This window comes from Anabas testudineus, chromosome 10 (assembly GCF_900324465.2).
Source record: "Anabas testudineus chromosome 10, fAnaTes1.2, whole genome shotgun sequence".
Lineage (NCBI taxonomy): Eukaryota > Metazoa > Chordata > Actinopteri > Anabantiformes > Anabantidae > Anabas > Anabas testudineus.
This window is the reverse complement of record NC_046619.1, coordinates 17,688,959-17,715,446: the sequence shown is the minus strand read 5'-3', so window position 1 is coordinate 17,715,446 and position 26,488 is coordinate 17,688,959. Positions and strand designations below refer to the sequence as shown.

At 35.9% G+C, this 26,488-nt stretch overlaps 4 protein-coding genes and 1 long non-coding RNA gene across 5 annotated transcripts; 2 read left to right on the top strand and 3 right to left on the bottom strand.

Annotated features, from left to right (window-relative positions):
- Window positions 1-1,037: 1,037 nt before the first annotated feature.
- LOC113160100 lies at window positions 1,038-3,869 on the top strand. The gene is made up of 6 exons (XM_026357163.1): window positions 1,038-1,120; window positions 1,336-1,665; window positions 1,778-2,131; window positions 2,430-2,573; window positions 2,701-2,744; window positions 2,847-3,869. Exons 1-6 carry the CDS (start codon window positions 1,081-1,083, stop codon window positions 2,979-2,981), a joined length of 1,047 nt encoding a protein of 348 aa, XP_026212948.1. The 5' UTR covers window positions 1,038-1,080; the 3' UTR covers window positions 2,982-3,869.
- A 135-nt stretch (window positions 3,870-4,004) lies between these two features.
- Window positions 4,005-5,808, bottom strand: LOC113160108. Its single transcript, XR_003298669.1, has 3 exons — window positions 5,698-5,808; window positions 4,718-4,782; window positions 4,005-4,458 (listed from the first exon to the last, which is right to left on the bottom strand). It is a non-coding gene; the product is annotated as an uncharacterized LOC113160108 (long non-coding RNA).
- A 254-nt stretch (window positions 5,809-6,062) lies between these two features.
- On the bottom strand, window positions 6,063-7,034 carry LOC113160964. The gene is made up of 3 exons (XM_026358429.1): window positions 6,981-7,034; window positions 6,525-6,869; window positions 6,063-6,427 (listed from the first exon to the last, which is right to left on the bottom strand). The coding sequence occupies exons 1-3, from the start codon at window positions 7,021-7,023 to the stop codon at window positions 6,063-6,065; spliced, it is 753 nt and encodes a 250-aa protein (XP_026214214.1). The 5' UTR covers window positions 7,024-7,034.
- Window positions 7,035-8,972: 1,938 nt separating this feature from the next.
- On the bottom strand, window positions 8,973-11,489 carry LOC113160105. Its single transcript, XM_026357169.1, has 4 exons — window positions 11,087-11,489; window positions 10,649-10,990; window positions 9,987-10,080; window positions 8,973-9,358 (listed from the first exon to the last, which is right to left on the bottom strand). The coding sequence occupies exons 1-3, from the start codon at window positions 11,487-11,489 to the stop codon at window positions 9,989-9,991; spliced, it is 837 nt and encodes a 278-aa protein (XP_026212954.1). The 3' UTR covers window positions 8,973-9,358; window positions 9,987-9,988.
- Window positions 11,490-22,119: 10,630 nt separating this feature from the next.
- LOC113160963 (signal-regulatory protein beta-2-like) lies at window positions 22,120-23,748 on the top strand. The gene is made up of 5 exons (XM_026358428.1): window positions 22,120-22,159; window positions 22,282-22,608; window positions 22,712-23,071; window positions 23,474-23,532; window positions 23,614-23,748. Exons 1-5 carry the CDS (start codon window positions 22,120-22,122, stop codon window positions 23,746-23,748), a joined length of 921 nt encoding a protein of 306 aa, XP_026214213.1.
- Window positions 23,749-26,488: the final 2,740 nt, after the last annotated feature.

The following is a 26,488-nucleotide window of genomic DNA, read 5'->3' as shown; positions in this document are numbered from 1 at the left end:
CACATAACATAAATCCTTTGCAATGAATGACTACCCTTACATCTGGATCCAAAGACTTTGACCAAATGTTGTGTTGTCCCAAGAGAAACATTGTTAAGCCATTACTGCAGCTTCCTTCAGGTGCTACATGTTTGTAGGCCTGTCTGCCTTCAGTCTTGTCTTCAATAAGTGAAAAACATGCTCTGAGTTCCTTGTCTGACAGATGATGTTTTATGCTTTTGGATCATAAAGAGTTTCTGCCTCCTGAAGTGTCATCGATTTTTACTTGTCTATTACAGTTATTATTTTGTTTTCCAGGCCTTCAGCGGTTTAGCTCACCAGTTATCTACCAAATGCTAATATAACACTTTGTGTTGGTTTTTAGTTTTAGATTTTGGGTCGACTTGATTTAAAAATGAGGCTGCATCACTCTGTGTAATATTGTTCCCTTTCATCTATCTGCACTGAATTAAGTAGAAATTTAGTAAATTGGCGAGTGTCCACTTTGTCCTGCACATGTGCTCTTATAAAGAGCCATTTAGAAAAGTTCACCCTCAGACATCGAATTATCCGAGTTATGCATAAGCAGCAATTTTTTTCAAACAAGAATAAAATTTCTATAAAACAATACTGCAACAGTGACTTCACACACACTATAAAGCCTTTAGTAAGTTTGAAACACACTGACCATCTTTCTAAACCTTAAGTGATAGTGATGAATGTTATGTGGTGTCATGTAGGTCACTGTAAACCCAAAGATAGAGTTGAAAACAGCTCGACATGGAAGATATGTTTTTCCTTATAAAGCAAACTGAATTATGAGATTGATGTACTGTGTAATTATTCACGAACACCAAGAGTTTTAATTTCGTTTTTATGCTACAGAAACCACCTTAGAAACAATCTGCCCAGTAATGTGTTTTTTGAAGGTACAGATGAGCAGTTTGGCATTGTTTTCTGGTATTGAACAACACCACAAAACCTCAGATGTCAAAAAGTTGCATAAGAACAGAGTGACAGGAAATGTACTTTAGAAACTTGTAACCAAGAGGATGTATGAGACAGTTTGACCCATCACAGCCACCCTGTCACCTCGCTGAGATGATTCTTTTCTGGATTACACTGCTTCTTCATCAAGGAGGTAAGTGCTTTCTCTCTCTGTTCAAACACTGGTATTTATTGTAGCACATGTAAACTACATTTAAATTACGAAATTGTGTATATTAGTTATTAATATGATTATTACCTCATAAATGATTTGTCCTGTCTTCCTTTCACTGTCATCCATAATTAAATGATTATATTCTGATTATTTTGTAAAACTAATTTTATATTCTCTCTTGTATTTTAATTTAGATGCACTGATCTCGGTGACCACAGTCCAACTGGGTGATCCTGTGACTTTCAAGTGTTTTTTCCCTGATGCGGAGTACAGCAATACACGAGTGAAGTGGTACAAACAGAGCACTGGTGATACCCTCACATTAATTACTACACTGATGAAAGCTACTACAGATCCTGTATTTGAAAAAGGATTTAGTCACTCGCGATTCCATGTAAACCACACCCAAACAAAAAGCACTCTGACAATTTTGACGACAGTTGAATCAGATGAGGCCATATATCACTGTGCAGTCAGTACTTGGAGTAAGGATCAGTGGAGTGGCTCGTATTTGGATTTAAAAGGTAGTACACACACCTGATTCACAAAGACATTATGACTGTTTGGTATTTGTACATATGTTTTAACTCAGTCCTGATTAATATTTTTATAATTTCTACTCTTCTATATTTATAGAAAACAGTAAAAGAAGATCAAGGTATACTGTTATTCAGTGGCCGACAGTCTCTGATCCAGTCCGTCCAGGAGACTCGGTGGCTCTTCAGTGTTCAGTCTTCTCTGTCATTAAGAACAAGACGTGTCCAGGAGATCACAGTGTGTACTGGTTCAGAGCTGGATCAGATGAATCTCATTCAAACATCATCTACACTGGTGGAAATGATGAATGTGAGAAGAGATCTGACTCTGTGAAGAGCTGTGTTCATCGCTTCTCTAAGAATGTCAGCTCCTCTGATGCTGGGACTTATTACTGTGCTGTGGCCACATGTGGAGAAATCGTTTTTGGACAAGGGACTAAATTGGACATTCAAGGTAAATGTACATGTATTTTGTTTAATTATTTGTCTCCTTTAATTGTCCCCTTAAGTTATTTTAAGTGTTTTTACTCAAATTGAAACATTTAAAATGTGTTCTGCATAATACTTGCTGAGGTGTCCTTGGACAAGACCCTGAAACCCCCTAGTTGTGCTGACATTCACTGTCTGGCACCTGTTCAACTGCAATTTCTCCAAATGGGTCACTAAAGTATTTATTATTCTTGGTTTGACTTTGAAATGACCGACACTTTGTAACTTTTAATTTTGATTGTTTGTTCCTTTTTATGTTTCAGAAACCAGTTTGTCACCAGGCATCTTTGGTGTTTTACAAGATAATATAATTCTGCTTCTACTTTGTGCTGTCTTGGTTATAACTTTGGTCTCTACATCCTTGTTTGTTTATGCCACAAAGGAGAACAAATGTGATTGTTGCAATGGTAATAAAATGTATCTTATATCACATATTAATAAGTCAGTGGTAATTTCATTAAGTTCATTGTGTCAATAAAACCAGTGCAGTTTGGTGTTTTTATTTTAATTTTTAATTTTTTTTTTATATTGCAGCCACTGTTTCCTTGCAAAGAAATGTTGCAAAAGCAAATTTGAAGGTAAGATCCACTTATTTGAAACATATTTCAAAACAGCATTTTCACTGATAATTATTATTTCACAAAATGCGTCCTTTAATCAAAATTAATACATTTCCTCAGAGAGATAAAGACACATGGATTTATTCAACTGCTGTCTTTACCATGCTCAAAACCGGCAGTGGTGGAATGAGAGATCCAAAGGCAGTGGACAGAGAGAGGATCTATGCTGCTGTCAAAGCTTTTGGATTGAATTAGTTAACCACTGAGCCATCTGAGATCAGTGTCCAACTTGCAAGCTGATGTTACCGAGTTTGAAATCAACATTTTACATGGGGCCACAAGTCAAATCTGTTCTTTTCATTAGAATTAGTACATCCAGTCAAACGTATTGTTGTAAGAAAACATGTCACACTGACTCAGTCTTTTTCTCTGATATGACAAATCTATACTGCTGTTATGACAATCTGTCAACAGATGCTTCGTAATGACCGCTGCACACCACAATATGCTGACTTGGTGTGTTTTTCTAACCATTTATTCTTGTTCACCATACACAAACATGGATGGGTGTAAGACGCAACATAAGTTGTAGGAATGGGTTTAGAAATAATTGCATTGTCTGCATTGTTGTCATTTTGGTGAACAAAATGTCTATTGACATTGTCATATGAAAAATGTAACTGTAGAACTGTTAACAGCAGTAAAACATGATCAACATCATTTGACGACCTCTAGCGGCTGCAGTGAAAACTACATGGTGACCAATAATTGAACCCTCAAACCCTGGCACAACAAAGGACAGGACGTTCACACAGGAAACTTTGGAGTCCGGACGACTTTGTATTGATGTTATTCTTACCAGTCACCTGACAAACATGACGTGTCAGAATGGTATGTTTACCATATACCTACACCAGTTCCCAACTAAATTGCTTTGTTTACACAGTTGTTGTTCAGTGTTTCTGAAAAAACTTTTACCAGGCGACTAATGTCACGGGGGGTGACTTTGGTCATATGAAAGAGTTGAAACAAGCGACCTATGTGGGTGTTAAACAAAAGGACCTGTTGCGTTTAAATGCTAGGTTGTGCTTAAACTACACCTGAAGTAGTATTATTTTTAAAAATACTGTATTCCACAGTAGTGTGTGTTAATGTGTGAAGTAGGCCTACCACATAAAGAACATGGGAATTCTTAAAATTCGAGATTTTGCAGAAATTTTACAAAAAAAGAGTAGAAATAATAATAATGGACAGTATACAGACTTTTGTTTCCTACAAAACATTAAGCTAACAAGCTGTTTGTCATAATCGGAGAACTGATGTTTGCACAGCAGACTTAATCTGGATCAGCTTTGCTCCATTGTTTTTGCTTATAATAACTATTTATCCACTTGAGTTTAACAGTATTTATTGTTTATCATGAAAACGTCATTTACCTTTGACAAGCTGACTTATGTTATAACTGGATATATAATTTGTGGCCACTGAATTTCCTTTCTTGATATATTTTAGTTAGAGAAACAATAAACCAAAGCGACTTACAACCATAGCAGCCGGGAATTGAACCCCGGCCTCCCACATTGAAGGTAGTGTGCTTTCCGCTACTCTATCCAGATAATCTGACAGCAGAGTAAACACACTCCTCTGGAGACTCTCTCTTCCTTTTCCCTTTTTTCACTTTCTTCGTATTGAAATCCAGTGTCGCATAGTTTGCTGTTTCTGCATCACCATCCTGAAAATAATAGTGTATTAACACCTCTAATTTTAAACAGTGGTACTGTGAAAGAGCAAAATATACACATGTACCTGAAGGCCTTGGTATCTACTCATGGGCTACTGAGTAAAATCTCACTAAAAGTAAGGGTTTGATTAAAAATCACACATTACAACCTGTGACACATTAGGTGTAAGAAATTAGATGTCAGTCTATCATTGAGCAACATTCAACAGCACTATACTGTACCTAGCTGATTAATTTGAAGTATATTTACCAGGTCTGTTGATTGATCCACTGGCGATTGGTCATTGGCCAGATTCAGTGTGGTGCTCATTGCTCCTGTTAACAAAAACCAACCACCATTGTTTGGTCATAGTGTAAGTTCTTTGATTTTACAGTTAAATTTACTGAAATGAATGTGGGTCTTTTATATCATGATGTTATAAAGGACTGAATTTTTAGTTAGTTACTGTAGGTGTGGATTTTTTCTTGTTGTTGTTATTTCTGAATGTAAATTAATATGAATGTGATAAATTCCCCGGTAAGACACATTATTAATATGTTTTGCTCCCCAGGAGTCAGCATGTGCGCTCAGTTACACAAACCCATACGTGTTCTCACAGTCGTGCATACAGTTTTTTCCACATTGACCATCGGCCAGCCGTCAGTGCACAGTGTATAATTTCACATAACAGAATGGTGAAACAGCTCTCCATATATTTTAATTAGAAATATATACTTTTCATCAGTTTTTAACTACAGTTAAGAATTTTTACATTTTGTTTCTTGTTTTACCGTGTCTTTTCCGGGGCTTTTAACTGTTCTCCAGAAATATTAGTTTTCATGCCAAAGCTGTCTTAACTTAATTTGCACTGTATAGCAAGCAAACATACACTGAGCTCATAAAATAATTTAGTTTCAGCAGATTGAACTGTAATTAATTTTCCACATATAAATTTAAAAGGAATAACAGGTGCATATTCTTCCAGTAATAAACTCAATGTTGCCAACTAACATTTTACATGTAGTACAATATCACTTGTGTTTTTCAAACACTGAATGTGTGCAATTCATTTAACTGCTTTTAACATTAGGCAGCAGTAAAAGAAATGATTACCTAAAAATACAAAAAATTAAAAATATCAACACAAATATATATATATATATATTTTTTGCAGACATGAACAAGTTAAAGTAAAAAAAAATAGCACTTGATTCTTAACTTAAAAATATAATTTTATTAAATGAACCTACCTTTGCAATGTTCACAAACTCTCATTCGAATTACATAGAAAGTAAGAGCAGCAGTCACTGTCGCACAACAGGCCAGCAGCACTCCGAGTACTATCACAACTTGGTCCGGGTTAGATCCTGGAATTTCAAGAAACCTAATTTATACACATCTTTCCATGAGTACATAGGACAATCTTAGGATAAACTCCAAGGTTGTTGAGAAACTGAATTAAATGTATTTTCTCATTCAAGGTAGTGTAGTTACCATTTGCGTTGGAAGCACCGTTGAATTAATAGAGTTCTCCTCAAAAACCTAACCTAAATCTAATTGAATTTAATTGAATTTAATTGAATTTAATATTAGTTTTAATAGTTTAGATATATTATTACGAGAGGACTTTGAACATACTTGTCTCGACATTCGTTCCTTCACCAAACAAAATCTTTCCACATGTGACCACAGCACAGTAGTAAGTCCCAGCATCAGAGGAATCCTGTATAGTTTTGGACAAACTGTAAGAACAGTTCATCTCATCTTGTTCATCACTGCGGCTCCTGTGAGTGTAAATGAGGCTTGGGTGGGATCCTCCTGATCCTGGTCTGAACCAGTACACATTGTGTTCACCAAAGTGGACTTTATTTTCTTTGTCCTTGAAGAGAAGTGAACACTGGAGATTCACTGCATCACCCGGTTGGACGGACTCAGTCTGCGGACATCGTTTCACATGGACAGATTTCTGCTGATTCTGTTCTGCACAATTCAATAAAAAAAGCCATAAAAGAAATTTAATTTTTTAAATTGGTTGTATGACTGAAGGACATGGATATTGAAAATAAACAAACATTACCATTCACAGCCAGGTAGGTGCTATTAACAAAGGTTTGTGAATATGCTGTTCCACTTTGACAGGAGTAAGTTGCTTCATCCTCTTTGATGACGTTTCTGATTGTAAGAAAATACTGAGACTCCGACTCTGTGACTGTAAAACGTGAATTGTTAAATTGTCCATGAAGTTTTTGTTCAGTATAACTTCCTGTAGCAACAGTTTGGACCATGTACCCAAGAGACTGTTTATACCAATGGACAAATTTGCCTTCCTTCTCAGACACTAGACATCGCAATGTAACATTTCCACCAATTTCAGCCACAACAAAAGCGATCTGCTGACGAACCTCTGTGGGGTGGATCAGGGCTGAAGATGAGAGATATATATATATATATATGTTATAACCATACATTAGCATGGTTCAATATAAACATATAACATATACATTAGTATAGATAGACTAAAAGTTGTACTTACAGACTGTACTAAGAAGAATCAAAGCACCCAGCTGTCCAGTCATTGTGTTAATGCACCCTTCTCACGCACAACTGATGCCTTCCTACCCAAATGAAGGTTTACTCTCTTAAACATCAAAGTCTACAAAGTGGAAACTGATTGGTTGAAATGCTGAAAACGCACTTCCCCCCTAAATTTAGGAAATCATTGTCATTTTAAGTAGCTCTGCTACTTTGAGACTTTCAGTGTAATTCAGTTTCACCTAGCATGCATGTTTTATTTCAGTTGGTTTGTTTCTATATGTGAGCACCAGTTTTTGACAGTTAATATGTAATGATTTTAATGTTCTTTCACTTCACCATTTATTGAAAGCAACATGTGTAACATACTGTACTTACTAAACTAAATATGTCAGCCTACAGTTTCCATTGCAAATTAATGAAGTTAGTGAGTTACAAATATAACTGTAAACAGAATTATATAGAGCACCTTACAACCCCACTTGAGCAAGCACTAGGTGAAAGTGGAGAGGAAACACTGCCTTTAGAGGAAGAAACCTCTAGAGGGCAGAACCAGGCTCAATGTGGGCGGCCATCTGCCTCAACCAGTTGGGGTGAGTAGAAAGAAGAGAGGGAAAAGAACAGCAGGCAACAAAAAACAACAACAAGCAGGAGAAACACTGTGCAGGTTGGTAAGACCAGTACCTGGACTCTGGAGATATACAGTTTCAAGGCCAAAGATCCCTGCAGAGGAGAACTGAGAGAGGGAGACAGGGAGAAGGAAATACAACTACAGGAGAGACAAAAGACAAAAATAATGACATGCACAGTGACATTTGAATGGATAAAGGAGAGAAGCTTGAAAGCTAAAGGCTCTGTCTCCCATTCCACATTTGGACAAGTGCACCTGCACTCTGAGAACAAAGTGCTTCCCAGTAAAGTCACTGGACAAACTACAGTAATCATAAATAAAACAGCCACTTATAGTACTTGGTCCCTTAAATTTGCTTACTTCCTAAAGTATGTATACTGAACATATACCCATTTGTAGTTTGAATTTTGCTAGTAGTATCTGTCAATGGACTGTGTTTTGCCCTAACACAGAACTAAAGCATATATTACAAGTTATGTCAGTACAAATGTGTAAACTCAAATTTAATTGATGTGATGATAAAATCTCAATGAAATTGTCAAACATGTAAAAAACTGAAGACGTATTTTGCAGTTTTGAGCATTTAAGGGATAGCAGTTTCACAGCACTTTGCATTCAAAGGGGCATCAGCTACACTGAGATATTCATAATCTACAACTGGTTATTTAACTAACCACTCAGACTGTTTATACAGAAGAACCCTGACTGTGACCTTCAACAGGATATTTAGTGAGAAAACAGGTGCAACAAGAAACAGCTGAACATTTAGTTCAACTAATGGACCTGATTGGTGCATATGGAGTCAAGTAAAACTAAAACAATCTACAGCATGATTTATTTTATAAAAATATATATTTATTAGGGATTCATGGTTTTTGCTTATGTTAAATATGTTAATTTATTTATCGTCAGTCTTTCTTTTCTGTTCAGCCAGTATGAAAGCCTTTAATTTCCATTATGAATGAAGTAGCTGTGCAGTTGTTACTGTGTGGTAGACACTGGAACAGAGTTTATTGCATATTTATTCTCAAAATTAGGAAAGCATCAATTAGTACATTTATAATATTTAACAAAATTTTTTTTTACATTGAATGTTATGTTAAAAGAAAAAAAGTTAGCTCAAAAGAATAACTTAATTAGTACTATGCTAACATTCAAGTTTTGTTCATGTTGACACGGACTTTTTTTAAATGCAGTTTTTCATAACAATGACATTTCTGACACTGTCCCTTTTCTTTATTTAAACTTTAACAAATTTAAGATGCACTCCCATCTTTTACAGAATAAAAGAAACATCAAATCATGTTTTTTCAACAAGGCAACATTTGCAAATACAAGTAATGCTAGGAAAATCCTGCAGCCATGTGTGACTTATTCATTAATATTTAATGAAAAACATTTAAGTCCATGTTGTAATTTCTATTTCCAACTTGTTTGAGTTATCAGATAAACAGCTTGTTTCCCTATTCAGGTCAACATGAAACATTGTTAAGATTTGGGAGGTGTTTTTTTCTGTGTTGTACGAAAGTAAAATAATTCCAGCAGTTAGTATACATAAAAAATAACATGATTATTTACTTGCAAAGACAAACAGTATTAACTTTATTTTTTTATTTTACAAACAGTTGAACGTCTTTACACTCACTGCTCGTCATCACTGCTGTTCCTACTTTTTTCTTCTCCCTCTTCTTCCTTTCTTCTCTAAAGAATCCAGTGAGTAGTTCAGAGTCTGCGTCACCATCCTAAAACTGTAAACACAGCATGGACATTGATGATGTGTCAGATCAGGTGTGAGATGTGAGAACATATAAGGTTGTCCGACAGTATTCTTTGACCTTTCCTTGAAAAGACCAGTTATGATCGTAACATACAGTAGGTCTTATCAGGAAATGGTGCAGGCTTAGTGTGCAGTTCTTTGTATTATAATAATATGCTGATGCAAGTTACAAGTCTATTAGATGCAAATTAGAGTTTGATTCTTTTCAAACTGAGCACTGACCTAAGCGATTATAATCTTATGTTGCAAACTATGACTGGCATGTTGCAAATTGACAAGAAATGAGCTGTAATGCTCAACACTGAGCATCACAAGGCCTAATGTGATGGTGTGGATCCAGGAATATATGTTTTCAAGTAAATTAAAAATACAATAAAATAAAACAAAATTACAAAGAAATCCACCAACCTATTAATTTCAAGGTCAGAAATTCAGTGCCTGGTCCTAGTTTCCTCGGGCAAGACAGTGAAATCTAAGCCGGTCCTATATTTGTTTGTTCCTTATTGTTAGTCACTTTAGATAAATGTTTCTGCTAAATTACTGAATTATAACTGAGATCAAAGTTACATAATTAATTTCTGCAGTATTACTAAACTTAACTTTAGTCTCTTGAGAAAATTAAGATAGCGATAACAATCACACTGAAGGTCAACAGTATCCCGAGCACAGCAACAACCGGATCCAACTGTTGTCCTGAAATCAGAACAAGAAAGCAGAACAGACTCTTTACTTCACTCATCTTTCAATGAATAAAAGTCATTAGTGCCAACATGCATCATCAAGTTATAGTAACATTGTATTAAGAGTAAACAAAATTTAGCCAGATTACATGTATAGAAGTATAAAAAAGGTGAGTACAACTGTAATTTTGCTAATAATTGCTCACAGTGAATGTGGTGTTTGACAGTTTGACACTTCATTTAGTCCTTTTTTCTCTTCTAGTGAAGTTTGAGTCTTGTTTGAGTCGAGTGTGCCACCCATAGACTATTTGCCTATTTTAGATTCTTTGTTAAACATGGACAGATCTGGTTTTCATCCCAGTTTGCCTGCTTAGCCCAACGGCCTGCAGGTCACTAACTAAACTAACACTAAAGAACGGAGCATATAACTGAGTTGCAAGTGTTAATCAAAATCAAAATAATTGCTAGAATTACTTTAAATGACTACATTTGGAAACAGTTTTCTATTGATTAATTAAATACAATTATTACAATACAATTATACAAAAAACAATTTTTTTAATAACACAGTAAATTCATACTTGTCTCCACTTTTGTTCCGTCACCAAACAAGATCTCTCCACATGTGACCACAGCACAGTAGTAAGTCCCAGTATCAGAAGAGTCCTGTATAGTTTTGGACAAACTGTAAGAACAGCTCATCTCGTCTTGTTCATCACTGCGGCTCCTGTGAGTGTAAATGAGGCTTGGGTGGGATCCTCCTGATCCTGGTCTGAACCAGTACACATTGTGTTCACCAAACTGGACTTTATTTTCTTTATTCTTGGAGAGAAGTGAACACTGGAGATACACTGCATCACCCAGCTGGGCTGACTCAGTCTCTGGACTTTGTTTCACATAGACAGATTTCTGCTGATTCTGTTCTGCACAATTCAATAAAAAAGCCATAAAATAAATTTAATTATTTATATTGGTTGTATGACTGAAGGACATGGATATTGAAAATAAACAAACATTACCATTCACAGCCAGGTAGGTGCTATTAGCAAAGGTTTGTGAATATGCTGTTCCAGTTTGACAGGAGTAAGTTGCTTCATCCTCTTTGGTGACATTTCTGATTGTAAGAAAATACTGAGACTTCGACTCTGTGACTGTGAAACGTGAATTGTTAAATTGTCCATGAAGTTTTAGTTCAGTATAACTTCCTGTAGCAACAGTTTGGACCATGTACCCAAGAGACTGTTTATACCAATGGACGAATTTGCCTTCCTTCTCAGACACTAGACATTGCAATGTAACATTTCCACCAATTTCAGCCACAACGAAAGCGATCTGCTGACGAACCTCTGTGGGTTGGATCAGGGCTGAAGATAAGATATAATCTATTACAACCATACATGCATGGACATATAACATATACATTAGTATAGATAGACAAGTTGTACTTACAGAATGTACTAAGAAGAATCAAAGCAGCCAGCTGTCCAGTCATTGTGTTAATGCACCCTTCTCACGCACAACTGATGCCTTCCTACCCAAATGAAGGTTTACTCTCTTGATCATCAGTCTACAAAGTCTCCTGATTGGCTGAAATGCTGATAGGGCACTTCCCTCTAACAACAATTGTTGTTTTCTTTTATTTTCTGGACAAGGGGATATTTTTTAAAGCAGTTTTCATACTTTTGCAAGTTAAGTGCCTTAAATCTCAGTGCTTCACTGCTTTTTTACTCCTGTGAGTCCCCGCTTTTACAGATTTATATAAAAGTTATTGTGGAACTATTTATAAAGAGTAGCATGTGTGACATAACTAGGTAGAGACGAATGCAACTGTTGGGCTTAAAATCTGCCTAATATGACCATATTGTACTAAAACATACAGAGATGTTACTCTATTTAGCCTAGCCTCACTATTCTACACGGAGTTCCTGAAATAAAAGAGTTGAATTTACAGCTATCCAAAACAAAATTTAACATTACAACCTTCATTACTGTAAAAGTGCTGCATTAGATTGCATTAGTTCTAACTAGGTGTCTCTAGATGGTAAAATAAAGAGGCTGGGTTATTTAATGTGTGTGTAGAGCACCTGCTCACGGCTCAAAGACCTGATTAAATGTGCTATCAATGTTTTTTTTTTTTAAATGTCCAATTAAAGCCAGGGAAAATAACTTTAGATTGCCACCTTTTATGTTACTACGGCTAAATTGTTTCAAGTTATATTATATATTATATATTATATATTATATAGTCACTCTGATAGCCCTAAGCCAGATAAAGAGTAAGTAGAAGTTGTTGTTGTTGAAATGTTAAATTCAATACATAACAAATTAAACTTATATCTCTAGAAACAGATAAACTAAAGTAAATGTTGGTGAATAGAATATCCCAGACGTTTTTAAAGTAGACTCTGTATTTATTAGTTATTTCTCCAGTCATTACTATTAACAGCAGAGATATTTGACTGTCCTGTGTCCTGCGTCTGTTCTGTGTTGTTCTGAGTTGAACCGGTGCCACTAGTGTATTTGGTTTTCTATGTACACAACAGCATCAAAAGACACATCGGGTTGTTACATTGCAGTGGTTTGGATTGCTGGGATCACGCTGGGCTTGTAGTCTTGACTAAGTTCTTTTTTGAAAGCACAGGAAGGAAGGAGACAGATTGAGTTATAGCAGAGACACACCTAGTGCTTCTAAGTGTAGTTGTTTTCCTCGACCATATGCAGATGAAAGAAATGTTGTGTTGTATGTTTCTTTCAAGATTGTTTTAGGAAAAAACTTCATATCAGAAGAGAGTTGCTGTCGAGGACCTCTCTGTAGTTTCAGTTTCACACCTTCAAAGCTCTTTGTCAAAGCAGGTTGAATTCTTGTTGTGCAAACGTGCAAAACCACTCGTTAAAGCTGCAGATAGACAAAGGCTGTAACAGGCCATTTCACCACTTTTGACCAAACACCAAGGCGTTTTTTCGCAGAATAGACCAGACAGGATATGTAATGAGGCTAGAGGTGCATTAAGGGAGGTAGGAAGGTAGAAGAACCAGATGATTTTGAGTTAGTTACTGCGTATACAGATTTTTTGCCGTATTGCTAAACTTACCTTTAGTCTCTTGAAAAAATGTAAATCACAATAACACAGACAGCCAGCAGAATCCCAAATACAATGACAACGGGGCTCGACAGTTTTCCTGCAAACAGAAAATAAGTCCATAAGTAAGAGACATTTAACCCTTTAGTCCTGATTTACCTAATTTATTATACCCTGTGTTGTGAGATGAATAAACATTAGCCGTGAACTTTTACACTGTCCAAGTCATGCAGTTGGATATAACGTGACTCATGACACAACTCATGCATTGTTATTCTTCCAAAATATTTAATTAAAACAATATAAGCTAATGTTAAGTTTAGCTTAACACAGCGTGTTGTTCTAGTAATTCTTTGCATCAGAGGAGTTCTGAATATTTTTGGTAAAACTGTCGACACAGCTCCTTCTCTCTTGTTCATCACTCCTGTTCCTATGAGTGTAAATCATGGGATTAAATCATGGGATTAAATCCCACTGATCCAGATCTGAACCAGTAGTTGTGTTTACCTGGACATTGAACTTTGTTTTCTGTGTCCTTAGTGAGAAGTGAACACTGAAAGGTCTCTGGACTTTGCTTCCCATAGATGAAGATCTCTTGATTTTTTTGTATCTGTGTGATTCCTGTAAAAACACAGTCAAATCAAAATTTTGTCATCAATTTGGCTCAGGATCATAAGTACTGTACAAAGTTTTAGTGGGAGTAATTTCATAAATTTAAGGAAAGAAAGGCAAATCATTCAAGCATGGTCGAAAGTTGAGCTGAGGGATATTTTTATGTGTGATTTTATCAATAGTCGGTCAATCTGCTATTTAAACACAATCAAATTCAAATCTATGCAGAACTTCAGATAACCTTAGTACACTATAATCTTGAAGTCATGCTTTTTTTGTAACATCTAACGTTGATATATACTGTACAAGAACCTTTGCACCAAAGGTCAACCATAAGTTCTCGTGATCTTTTAACTGCAAGTGGTAATCAAACAATAGACTTTGCAGTCACACAACAATACTTAACTTGCCATGCATCACTTAGCAGTGGCATCAGCCAATCTGTGTACATGTTTATATAACTACCATCAAAATAATTGGTCCCCTTTCTTCAAAAGTGAGAGCTCAAGGTTAATGTCCATGCTTAAAAACCACACAATTTGGATGAGTTTGAACAATTTCAGGTAGGATCTCTCACGAGACAAGAAAAGTAAAACTGTAACTTATGTTCTGCTGTAACATGCATTTACAATATCTGTAAATGCATGTTACAGTATATACTTATCGTCAGTCTCCTGCAAAAATAAGGACTGCAATCACAGTTACTCAGATAGCCAACAGTACCCCGAGCATAATAACTACTTGGCCCATTGGTTCATCTGCAATCAGAAAATTAGTCCAAGTACATATTTAAGCTTTTAACGCCTTATTTACTGTTGATAAATTGACTTTTAAGAAGCTGAGTATAACTTTTATTATCTGCAGCTGTTCATCTCTAGCTTCCAGCACCATGATCATTCACCCTGCCTTTTTCTGCTGTCTCCTGATAAAACCCCTATTATACTATGATTATACAAGCTTATTCAAAATAACAAGACATTGGTGATGCTTGTTTTAATGTTAAACATATTAGCATCTGTCCCCTTTCTTATGTACAATTTATCTCAGTGTGCAGCTTCCCAGCGTGTATCCATAAAGGGACAGATGCTACCGGTTGTCTATTTTTGTATATTGTAGGTATGTATTTTTCTTTCCAAATGTGTTCCACATTTGTAAATAAGATTACTGTATAACCAGCCTTTCAGGAACATTTAAAACATGGTGTCCATGGATAAAACAATCTGGCCCCTATTTATTCTCACAACAAGCAAAGCCTCATTCAAAAGCTGCACTTGCAGACAGAAGGCCATTTCTCTTTCTCTTCCTTTGACCAACTACTAAAGCTGTTTGCTCAGAAGAGATCTCACTACAGGTTTCAACAGGATATGTAGGTGGGCTGTATGAGAAAGGAAGTGCTGCAAGGTGTTAAAAAGGCTAATTATAGTTTAACCAGTCCACAGAATCTGTTTTAATTTCACTTTTCTTGATATTTGTTTAATTGCAGTATAATTGTGTAAAAGCATTAAAGTTAGCCTAGCTGTACAGTACAGTGAAAGTGACAGATCTTATAAGTTACTGCAAGACGAGACACAAACGATAAATTACAGAATGTGTGAGTGTGTTTTGATTTGATTTTCAAATGGAATGAAAGATTGTTAACAAGGTCACAACATCGTATATTGATGCATGGCACAGATAAACATATACATATTTGTCTTCTATGTATGTGTTACACAGAATTCTGTATGCATGTACATTTACGTTTACATTTTAGTCATTTAGCAGACAGTGCATATAAGTTACGTGCACTGTGTATCACACTGCAAGCTAAAGGAAGAGAAGTGAAAACCATGGTCACCACACTGTTTCAGTGTGGTCTACATATAGTGTTTCCATCTAGCCTGCAGGCACATTGCATGCCACTGAGAGCAAATTTACCAAATATCACCTATGGGTTTTTAAACTGCAGTTGGCAACAAAAATAAGCAGCAGAAGAACATGGAGAATATGAGTTGGGTTTTTTCCATTAGAGTTATTAGTGAAGAGGTAGTGGTTGGACCAGCGAAGACTCTCTTCCCTGTCTCTTAACAAAAAATAAATGAAGTAAACAACCATTGCTTAACCCTCCTCCCATCGCCCCACTGCCTGTCAAGCCCTCCCTTTTGCTAAAAGTATAATTTTGACAGGAAGAAAAGCTGCTTTGCAATCACACCTTATTTTTGCAGCTCACCCACAACCATACTCAACTTTCCATACATCATTTGTCAGTGGTCACAACAAATGTGTTTGAATGTGCATGCAAACCGTGTCTATCTTCCTCTACATTATTTTGCATGTGCTGTAGGGATGGACACAGGATGGACTCAAGGAACTCTTTTGCAAACCTTTGATACTTCTCAAGGTGTTACTTTAGTGTACGTGCATTCAAGTCTGAGAGGCATCCCGTTTCATCTTCAGTTCTTGCTATACCAAACAAAAAGCTTAATCTTAATAGGCATCAATTAACATGTTGCCTCATTACATGAAGGTCTAAAATTGAATTTAAAATTGAAATTAAAAAATGCGAAGCCCATTCATTCATTCCTCCGTCCAAATAGATGAATCACAAACTGAAAATATTAGAACATTGCACAATGTCATCATAAAACAGCCCTCCCCCACTCAGACTGCTGTAGATGTCTGACAGAGTAGGCAGGGTTACCATCTGACCTCATCCTACAGTAGGTTGTTAACAATGGCTCCTACTCTGCTCTGTACTCTGGTTTTACATCACCTATTTACACGACTCAGGTAAAGGCCTGCTTTTAGTGACATCTGAAAAGGGTCTTCTTTTAGTTTTCACCAAAAGGTGGCAGTGATGCTGCAACTGCTGAAGTTGTGGTTGTTATTGATTATATGTTAATCAAAACAAGGTTCTTGTCTCTCCACTGCCCCATCGCTATGGTTGTAATAGTCCATGTTTTACTAGTCTGTCAGGAGTTAGATATTGTATATGAATAAAGTTTTGGGCAAAATGTAAGAGCATGCAGGATCTAGCCAAAAAGATATCATTCTTAGGTTTATCCATTGAAAAACAAGATCTGAATCTAGTATCCTCGGCCTTGGAGCTGTACTGTATATCTTCAGAGCGCAGTTACCAGCTCTAACCACCTGCCCAATGGTTTTGCTGCTTTTTGTTTCTTTCTTCATTGCCTGCTGTTCTTTTCTCTTTACTCTTTTTACTCACCCCAACCGATCGAGACAGATGGCCGCCCACCTTTAGCCAGGTTCCATTGCAGGTTTCTTCCTCTAAAGGGAGTTTTTCCGCTCCAATGTTGCCTAGTGCTGCTCAAATGGGGTTGTTGTGTTTTCTATATAATTCTGTATTTAGGTTATATTTTGAAAGGTTTTGAACCTTAAACACTGTAGTAACTGTAAGTGCCTTAACAAGACTTCTGTTGTGATTTGGCTCAATACACATAAAATTGAATTGAATCAAATTGAATTGAGTGTTTTTTTGTTGAACACAAACACTGCTTTTTAGAGACATACTGCAGACACAAAGATGAAACAACTGCTGGTGTTGTTTTATGTGTTTATGGTTGATACTGTGGTAGTAGAAACCCTAGCATTAGGGGCCAATCAGATAGCTCTGAAATGGTTCCCTCCCACCGGTGCAATTAGTGAAGTGAATCATGATTTAAGGTAACATCATTCTCAAACTTCTAATCACAATCACAAAATGCTGATCATGATGTGCATGCTGCTGGTCCTGAGTATAGGATGTAAGTATGTCCAGAGATGTATGATTGACTTAAAGTATACTCTGTTCACTCCAGAAGGCATATATGAAATAGCTAAACACTGCTGTATTTAATGTCTTTTTCAGTGTGCACAGCAGAGCTCTTTGAGGAAAAGACCATTCATGTTGGAGATAATGTGAGCCTGACATGTGCCCACAGGGCCATGGAAAGCTTGTTTTGGATAAGGCTTGTTTCTGGAAACCTTCCAGAAATAGTAGTTACAACCTATAACTTGGAGACTGTTGATCCTCACATTACAGCTACCAAAGAGCCTGGAACGTTTGTTCTGCGTATCACAAGAGCAAAGCTGAGCGATGCTGCAGTTTACATTTGCTTACAAACACATCAACAAAGTCTGTCATTTTTGAAAGAAACAGACCTGAGAGTTGAAGGTAAGTACAGAAATAAATCATATATAGTAGATTATTTAAGATATTAATGCTGGTTTTACTGTAATTTGTGAACCCTAGTATCTATACGTTTTCTTTCTTCTTTTTCCCAGCAGTAGAAACTGATATCATTCATTATTTGCTCTTTTTCAGAAAACACTGTGTGGGATACTCTGAAGAACAATACAGCTTCTTTTTTATTGTGTTTTTTGGGTGCAAGACTCATTGTTGGCTTTTCCATTTATTTCATACAGACTTGGGATATTTGCAGCAGTAAGAGAATATTGCTTATCTTTAAATATTGTTATTGTCTTTATTTACAATGAATTTTATAAACCGGTTCCCATTGTTTTGTTAGCAGGCACTGCAGCCAGTGATGGACAGCAGATGGTTTATTTATTGGTATGAGTATCTTTCATAAAAAAAGTTTTCCTTTTCTTGTTATATAGTCATCTTACAAAGTGTGCTTTATATTTCCTCAGCAGGATCAAGACATATGGACTAATTCAACTGTTGTCTTTACCACGGTGAAAACCAGCAGTAAAAGAACAAAAAGTGCGAAAGCAGCAGAGATAAAGAAGATCCACAACTCCAATTAAAGCAAAAACGCAGTTTGGGTAATTACACATGATATGAGCTTAAAGAGCAAATCCTCCTTTATATGTATGTATGTATGTTTTATGTATGTTTTATATATACACATATATATGTGTATATATAATTTCTTTTTTTTTAATGACATGTTAGTTACGTGTAAATACATCTGTCCAATCCATTTAAGACATGTTTTATACTTTAACATGGGTAAAATGAAGTTACAGGTACTTACACATACAATGTATAACGTATACAAAGAACCAACTAGTGGAGGTTCTTTCGTTTGAGCCTTTTTATTAATAATATTTTCATCAATATGTGTGCAAATTATTGACATGACATTAGTTTTAATCTAATTAAATCTAGCACTGCCTACATTTCTGATGCTTAGCCTTAAAGGTATGTGTTAATGTAAAAGGTTATTGAGAGCTTTGAAGAATCAAACAGGCTTTTCTTACAGCATAATGTGCATTTTGACTACTATATAAAAAAGTTTGCATTCTTCTGTTATTTGAGGTTTTTTTTTTTTTTTTTTTTTTTGACTGCTTGTATTTAATTGTTGTGCATATATCTACTTTTTTTTTTATTTGATTGATTTACACAAGGCTTGTATTTCCCATGTCAAATACAAAAGATGATACAAACATAATGACAATTATGATGAAATCCACAGAATAACAAAATGTTTTACAGCAGCTCTTTTATGTCAAATTAATTATTGTTTTTTTTGTATAATTTTCATTAAATAAAGTATTCTATTGTAAAAAACAAGATAATGAGTGGTGCTAAAATCCTTGTATCCTTGTATAGAGACCCTGTTTACTACAAACACTCTCGTGCCGACTCTCTGTTCATCGTCATTCGCTTTGTGTTGTTTGTAGAGAAATTCAGTTCTACATAGTTCACTGCTGTATCAACCTGCAAATAAAAACACATTCACATTAACAACATTAACATTGGTGTCGTGATATCTAGACTGGTTAAAAGAACATAACCAATGTCTTTTTGATCTGGATATGCTCTTTATGATATTAAGTGTTGGTGTTTGGTTTGAATACAAATCAGAAAAGTATCTTTAGTCCATTGCACAAAGGTTTGATCCATTGTTTGTTTCTAATTCTGACGTGTGACCAGCACTAAGTACAAAATACCACATGATTACATGTTGTTCTTTTTGATGGCTAATTGGACTAAAATGTTACATCAGGCTGATGGGAGAAGGTCGGGCACACGAAATGGAGAAGTCATGGGGTCTATGGTGTGATTCTCTGCTCCTCTTGTCGTATGCTAAGGTGTCTTTCGTGGCCTGACCCAAAATGGTAGCATCGTAGCTCTGTCATCGATGTGAGTGTGTGAATGAGTGAATGAGAAGCAGTGCATAACAATTTGAGCACCGTTAATGTAGAGAAGTGTTATTTAAGTGCAAACCATTAACACATTCTAGTATAGTTAATTTGAATTACCTTTTAATGCTAAATATATATTTAAAAACACTGAGCAGAAGCAATTTCAGAACTGCAGCATCACCCTGTACTGTGAATGTTTACATGTTATGTTCAATAAAGACATGAAAACATATGTTTGTGTATTATTATTTTAAGCAGACTGTGTTTTTCTATTGTTGTGACTTAGATGAAGATCAGAGCACATTTTATGACCAATTCATGCAGAAAACCATGAAATTCCAAAGGGTTCACAAAGTTTAGGTGTGGATTACCCAACATTTGTGAACATCAATTTCCTGAGAGTCCAAGGTAAATGGAACAGTATTCATCTTTTTAAATCTTAATTTTTATTTCTTACATTTTAAATGCTTTTCCTAATATTTCAGCAGACAACACATATTCATGGAAGGATTCTCTGGAGGTCAATAACATTCTGTTTCTGATGTGTGCTGTTTTGGCCATAAGTGTCACTGCGATAGCCGTCCTCATTTGTGCTATGAAAAAGTGCAATTGTTGCAGTGGTAATATTACAAATACATACTCCGGTCTTTCAAACAGCATTTATTTGTATGCAGCTTTTTTTTTTTTTCAACATTAGTGCTTGTATTGATTATTATTATTATTTTGCTATCCAGATGCTGGAATAGTTAGTGGTGATCTGCACAATCAGCAGGTATTTATAAGTAGTTTGGTAATGACAGATTTTTTTTGTCACAAAGTAAACTTATAACATGTTGTTGTGTATTTTCTCAGGCATATGAGGACAAGTTGCTCTATTCTGCTTGAAAGAACAAGACTCTACGCCGCTGTCAAGGCCTTTGGGTTGCGCTAAAACTGAAACCCTGTGGTTTCTTAACACTAAATCCTGCATGTAGTAGTTAATTATTTGCAACTGTGTACTTCTGTTTGTTTCTATGATATGTACTGTATATTCATACAGAAGAAATGCACTCCAATTGCTTGTTTTTTTTTTTAGAATATTGTCAATAATATTTTTAGTAAGTAGAAAAATAAATATAAAATAATACTTCCAAGTCCTGTTTTTTTAGCCTCACAGCTCTTTTTGTAGGTGATTTGCATGACTACTTCAATAACAACAAGCAAAGCCACATGTTCAGTAGCATGTGGCAGACACAGACTGTGGTTGGCCATTTTTCTACATGATCAACCATCTAGCTCACAAGCAGTCTATGGGCATCAACAGAGTGTGAGGTTAGGGGTGAAAGATTTACAAGGACCCACGCAGGTTGATTTTAATGGTAGGTAGAAATTTTAATTTCTACCTGTGTGGTGTATTTGCTCAGCTGATTATTAGACTCTTAAATTCACCTAGTAAATGCTGGTAGATTGTGAAAGGAAAACAGAGTAAAAACAAGGAGATCCAAACATCCTTACAAAATCAAAAAACATCCTTTGATTAACATAACACTGAACTGAACCAAACTGTGAACACTAAAATGTCCACAATTCTGGTTAGTCAAAAATTCTAATTATGTTGACACTGCAGGCATCTTCATGGCCCACTAGTTTAACAACTGCCCCAGATTTAAATACGATCAACTAGTTAGAAACTTTTTATTCTCATTCAGTCGACAAACTATGTGCTTCCCACCAAAGGGGGGCAGCATATGGTAACTTTACTTTTTAATATCACACACTTTTGTCTCCAGTTTTTACATCTGATCAGACTGTTGTAGCAAAAAAATTGGGGAGTTTCTTGAATTTGTATATTTAAGCTTCCTGCTGTTAGTTTAAGAAAAACATAAATACACAATTGAAAGAATATTTATTTCTATTGTTGTGTTTTGTGTAAATCACGCTAAAAGTATCTGAACCTCATGAATGATATCACATTGTATAAGGGCTGTACTGGGCCATATTGTTGTCACCACCTTTTAGGAAATCACCATGAGTTAAGTGTGTATTAATGGTACTGATGTGTTTTCATGATACACAAAGTCAAAACCACAATTGTTGATGCTGCCATGTTTGCACATCATACATCATATTTATTTTAGTGATTCCATTACAATTCATCATGATCAAAGGCCAGTCACACATTGTTCCTCCCATTTCAGTGCTCCCTCCCATTTGATATAAATGCGTTAGGATTAACCATCTTTCTGTATGATCTAACTGAACTGCTGTCCGGCTGAATTAACCAGAAAATGATTGTGTACTGTGTAGCTCTCATGTTCACCATAGCACGTAAGTATGCATCCAAAATTCAGTTTCACTTTTGTTATATTTAAAGTGTTGTCACTTGGTTCTATCTTGAGCATTTTGGATGAGGAGATGTTTTTGTAATAACTGGTTCATTTGTTTTTCAGGATGTGCAGATGACCAACATTTTTTGACAAAGACTGTTGATGTTGGACAGGATGTGACTCTAAAATGTAGTCGCCCGTCCTCAGATGCTGGAACCTTATTTTGGATCAAACTTGCTGCTGGAAATTTACCTGAAGTCTTAGGAGCCACTTACACGTTTGATAATGGCAACGTTAATAAGACTCCTCGAATCACAACAAGACAAGAGCCTGGAACATTTGTTCTTCATATTACTAAAACTGAGCTGAGTGACTCTGCATTTTACTACTGTGAGGAACATTTTGAGCTACGAACAACATTTGTGAACATCACTTTCCTGAGAGTCCAAGGTAAATGGAACAGTATTCATCTTTTTAAAACTTAAGGGAGAGTTAGTGGCATCATAAGTACTTGTATAATTGACTAAATGAAATACTATTCTTAATTTTCCAGGGCCTGAAGCTGATGTTACTGCCGTGATTCAAGAGTTGTCATCTGATCCAGTCCATCCAGGAGACTCAGTAACTCTCCAGTGTTCAGTCCTCTTTGATTCTAAGAACAGAACATGTTGTGGAGATCACAGTGTGTCCTGGTTCAGAACCAAATCAGATAAATCTCATCCTATTTTAATTTTTGCTCATGGAAACAGCGGGGATGAGTGTGAGAAGACTCCAGAGGCTCATTCTCCACAGAAATGTGTCTACAGCTTCTCCAGGAGTAATGTCAGCTCCTCTGATGCTGGGACTTATTACTGTGCTGTGGCCACATGTGGACAGATTTTATTTGGAGATGGAACAAAACTGGACGTTGACGGTAATCAGTTAATTGTTAATTATTGCATTTTGCCCTCTTAGTCATTCTATTAAAAGTAAATACCTACTATCTTAGCAAGAGGAAATAATAATTAAACACTTAATAAAGTTGTTAGAAACTTTATTGTTTATTAACTTTTCTTTTTTGTTTGTTCTTCTGCAGACAAAAATGCTGAGAGGAAAAATCTAATTATATTTCTGCTGAGTGTTGCTTTGACTCTCTGTTTCATTGTCATAGCACTTTTGATTTACACCATCAAGAGAAACAAGTATGATTGGCTAAATGGTAATAAAACATTTACAACTACTTCCTTTAGAATACTTTTTTGGGGATATAATGTTACTGTGTGCATTTTTACATTCTTAATGATTGTTATTTATCGTTGTTCATGCTATGATCCAGATGCTGCCAGGGTGCAAACAAATGCTGCAACAACCACAGCTGACCAACACAATCACCATGTAAGTCATTTTAAATGAAAGGACATTTACTTGGTACATTTTTGTTGACACCTACTTTCTAATAATATACAATTTTTACAGGTAAATGAAGAATCTCTGGTTTATTCTGTGCCAGATTTTGCACAAAGAATACCTGGGCAGAGTTTCAGGAGAGCTGCAAATGGAGCAGAGAGATCGAGTATCTACGCTGATGTCAGGGTTTTGGGGTATGAATAGCAACATATGGACTAGAGATTCTAAGACATGTTTGTTTAATGTCTGTATTGTATAAAATGTGGGAGATTTTTAGCAGCATATTGGAATAAGAATTATATTAATTGTCCATTTATACATGTAGGATTACAAGGAATTTGTTACCAGCTGATGGTGTTTCAATAGCAGCACGTATCATAGCAGGGTCGATGTCTCTGTTGAAGACTAATTCATTTAATAATAGTTTGTTTAATAATTAATAGACACTTTTTTTTTTTTTTTTTTTTTGATTTGTTCAAAGTCCAAATTACATTTTAAGACCACTGTCTCCTTCAGGACAACAGTCAAGTCTTTTTCATTGTGCTTACTGTAATATTAGCAAAATGTTTGTTTAAATTCTCATTTATTCATACAAATGTTGTGTAATGAAACTCAGCAAGAGCCACATTTTACGCCTAAACAGCCTCACAGAATGGTTAACAATGTGAACATAAAATCAGATGCACTGTGGCCCCAATATCACTGAATTATTGCCTTTTGAGATGAGAGATGAGATAAACTTTATTTTCATTATCTTTCATTTCAAACCCTCACAAATACTGTAAAACAAATAACACCCAACAATGAATGAACACCAACAGTTGATGCAGTAACAGAACAGACCGATGAACAAAAGCGTTCCTCAGCCTGTAAAATGCAACAGCTCATGTTCTCCATTTAGTATCAGTGTCTTCTATTTCACCACATTACCACTGCTAAAAAAGCCATTGTTTCTAAAATAAGAACTCTGTTTTTTGTGGTTTAATAAACTCTAGTCTGGTTTTTTAAAATGCTTCTCGGTTAATTCACTTTCAAAAATGATCCACCTGCAGTTTCTGATCTAGGGACAAAATGTAGGCAACTCTACTTTATTAAGAATAAGGATAAATGCCATTGTGGTTAAAACACTGACTGTAGAAAAATGCGGTGCAGTTCAGTTCAGTCTGGTGTCAAGCTCAGACTTAGTGTATGACAAAGTACCACACAGCCACAAGAGGTCGCCTGTTCTAAAATAATTGAAACAATTTGCTGTTTTAAGCTTTGAACATGTTCTACTTGTGGTTCAGTGCATTTCTTGGTGCACTGAGACATTTTGAAAACACAGGGGTGTGGTCCCTTCTAAGAGAGATCTGATGCTGTTTGTGTGTTGAGAGCACAAAAAGGTGAAACCACTTGATTGTTTGACAATGCGACACATTTACCACAAAAGCTTTACTAAACCAACTGATCTGATTGGTCAGTTGCACACACTTATTTCAGATGATTTGGAAACCGCAATAACAGATTGGAGCATCTCTTCAAGGTTGGTTTCTCAGAAAATGATAGCGACTTAAAACAGGTGCAATGTGCTTGTGTCCTACTTTACCCATGCAGCCGTTTCCTCTCATCATACTGTGATACAAAGAATCCTGTCTACAAACCATTATACTCACTAACAGTGCTCATGACCAGTCTTTTCCGTTTTTTTTAAAGACCATTTTTTATGAGTGAAATTCAGATCACAGGAAAAGACGATTTGATTTGAGGCAGTGAAGTTACAGTAGTTTTGGCTTTAGCTTCACATGCAGACAGTTTCATGAATACTGGAACAACGATGAGTTTTAACCACTGTACAACACCTTGTTGAATGTGAAATACTTTTCATTTCATTTCATTTTCATTTTGGGAGTTTATAAATAATGGAACAAACCAATGTAACTGCAAACCTAAAGATTGTCTTGAACACTTATATGAATAAATTATTTGCAATGATTGACTATCCTTACATCTGGATCCTAAGGCTTTTACCAACAAATGTTGAGTGTTGTCCCAAGAGAAGCATTGTTAGGCCATTACTGCAGCTGCCTTCAGGTGCTACTTGTTTGTAGCTCTTTCTGCCTTCAGTTTTGTCTTGAATAAGTTAAATGTTCTGAGTTGATATCAGCTGATTAACTTGGCCTGTGAAGAATATTTCCGCACATCAACTCTTTGGTTGCTTTCTTTTTTATGTTTTGGGTCATTATCTGTCTATAATATGAAGTCCATAGCCTTAAACTTTGCCTTGCTACTTTTATCAGCAGCCAGATCATCAACACCAGCGATACATTAGCATCCAAACATGCTCATTCTTTAAACTTGCTTCGCCCGTTCGGACAGGTGATGTTTTACGATTTGGATCATGAGGTTTTTCTGTCTCCTGAAATGTCATCGACTTGACTAAATCTTCCTCACCATGGATACAAATTTTTGCTCATCTATAACAGTTATTATTTTGTCTTCCAGGCCTTCAGCGGTTTAGTTTGCCAGTTATCTACCAAATGCTAATATAACACTTTTGGTTGTTTTTTTTTTGTTTGTTTGTTTTTGATTTTGGGTTTGACTTTATTTAAAAATGAAGCAGCATCACTGTGTGTAATATTTTTCATCCATCTGCACTTCTTTGCTAAATTTAGTAGAGCGGCGAGCGTCCACAACCTTTGTCCTGCACATTTGCTCTTATAAAGAGCCATTTAGAAAAGTTCACCCTCAGAAATCTGATTACCTGAGTTTTGCACAAGCAGCATTTTTTTCCCAAACATCTAAGAATTACATTTCTACAAAACTATACTGCATGAGTGACTTCACACACACACTTTGAAGCCTTTGGTAGGCTTTACACACACTGACCATCTTTCTAAACCTTAAGTGATAGTGATGAATGTTATGTGGTGTCATGTAGGTCACTGAAAACCCAAAGATAGAGTTG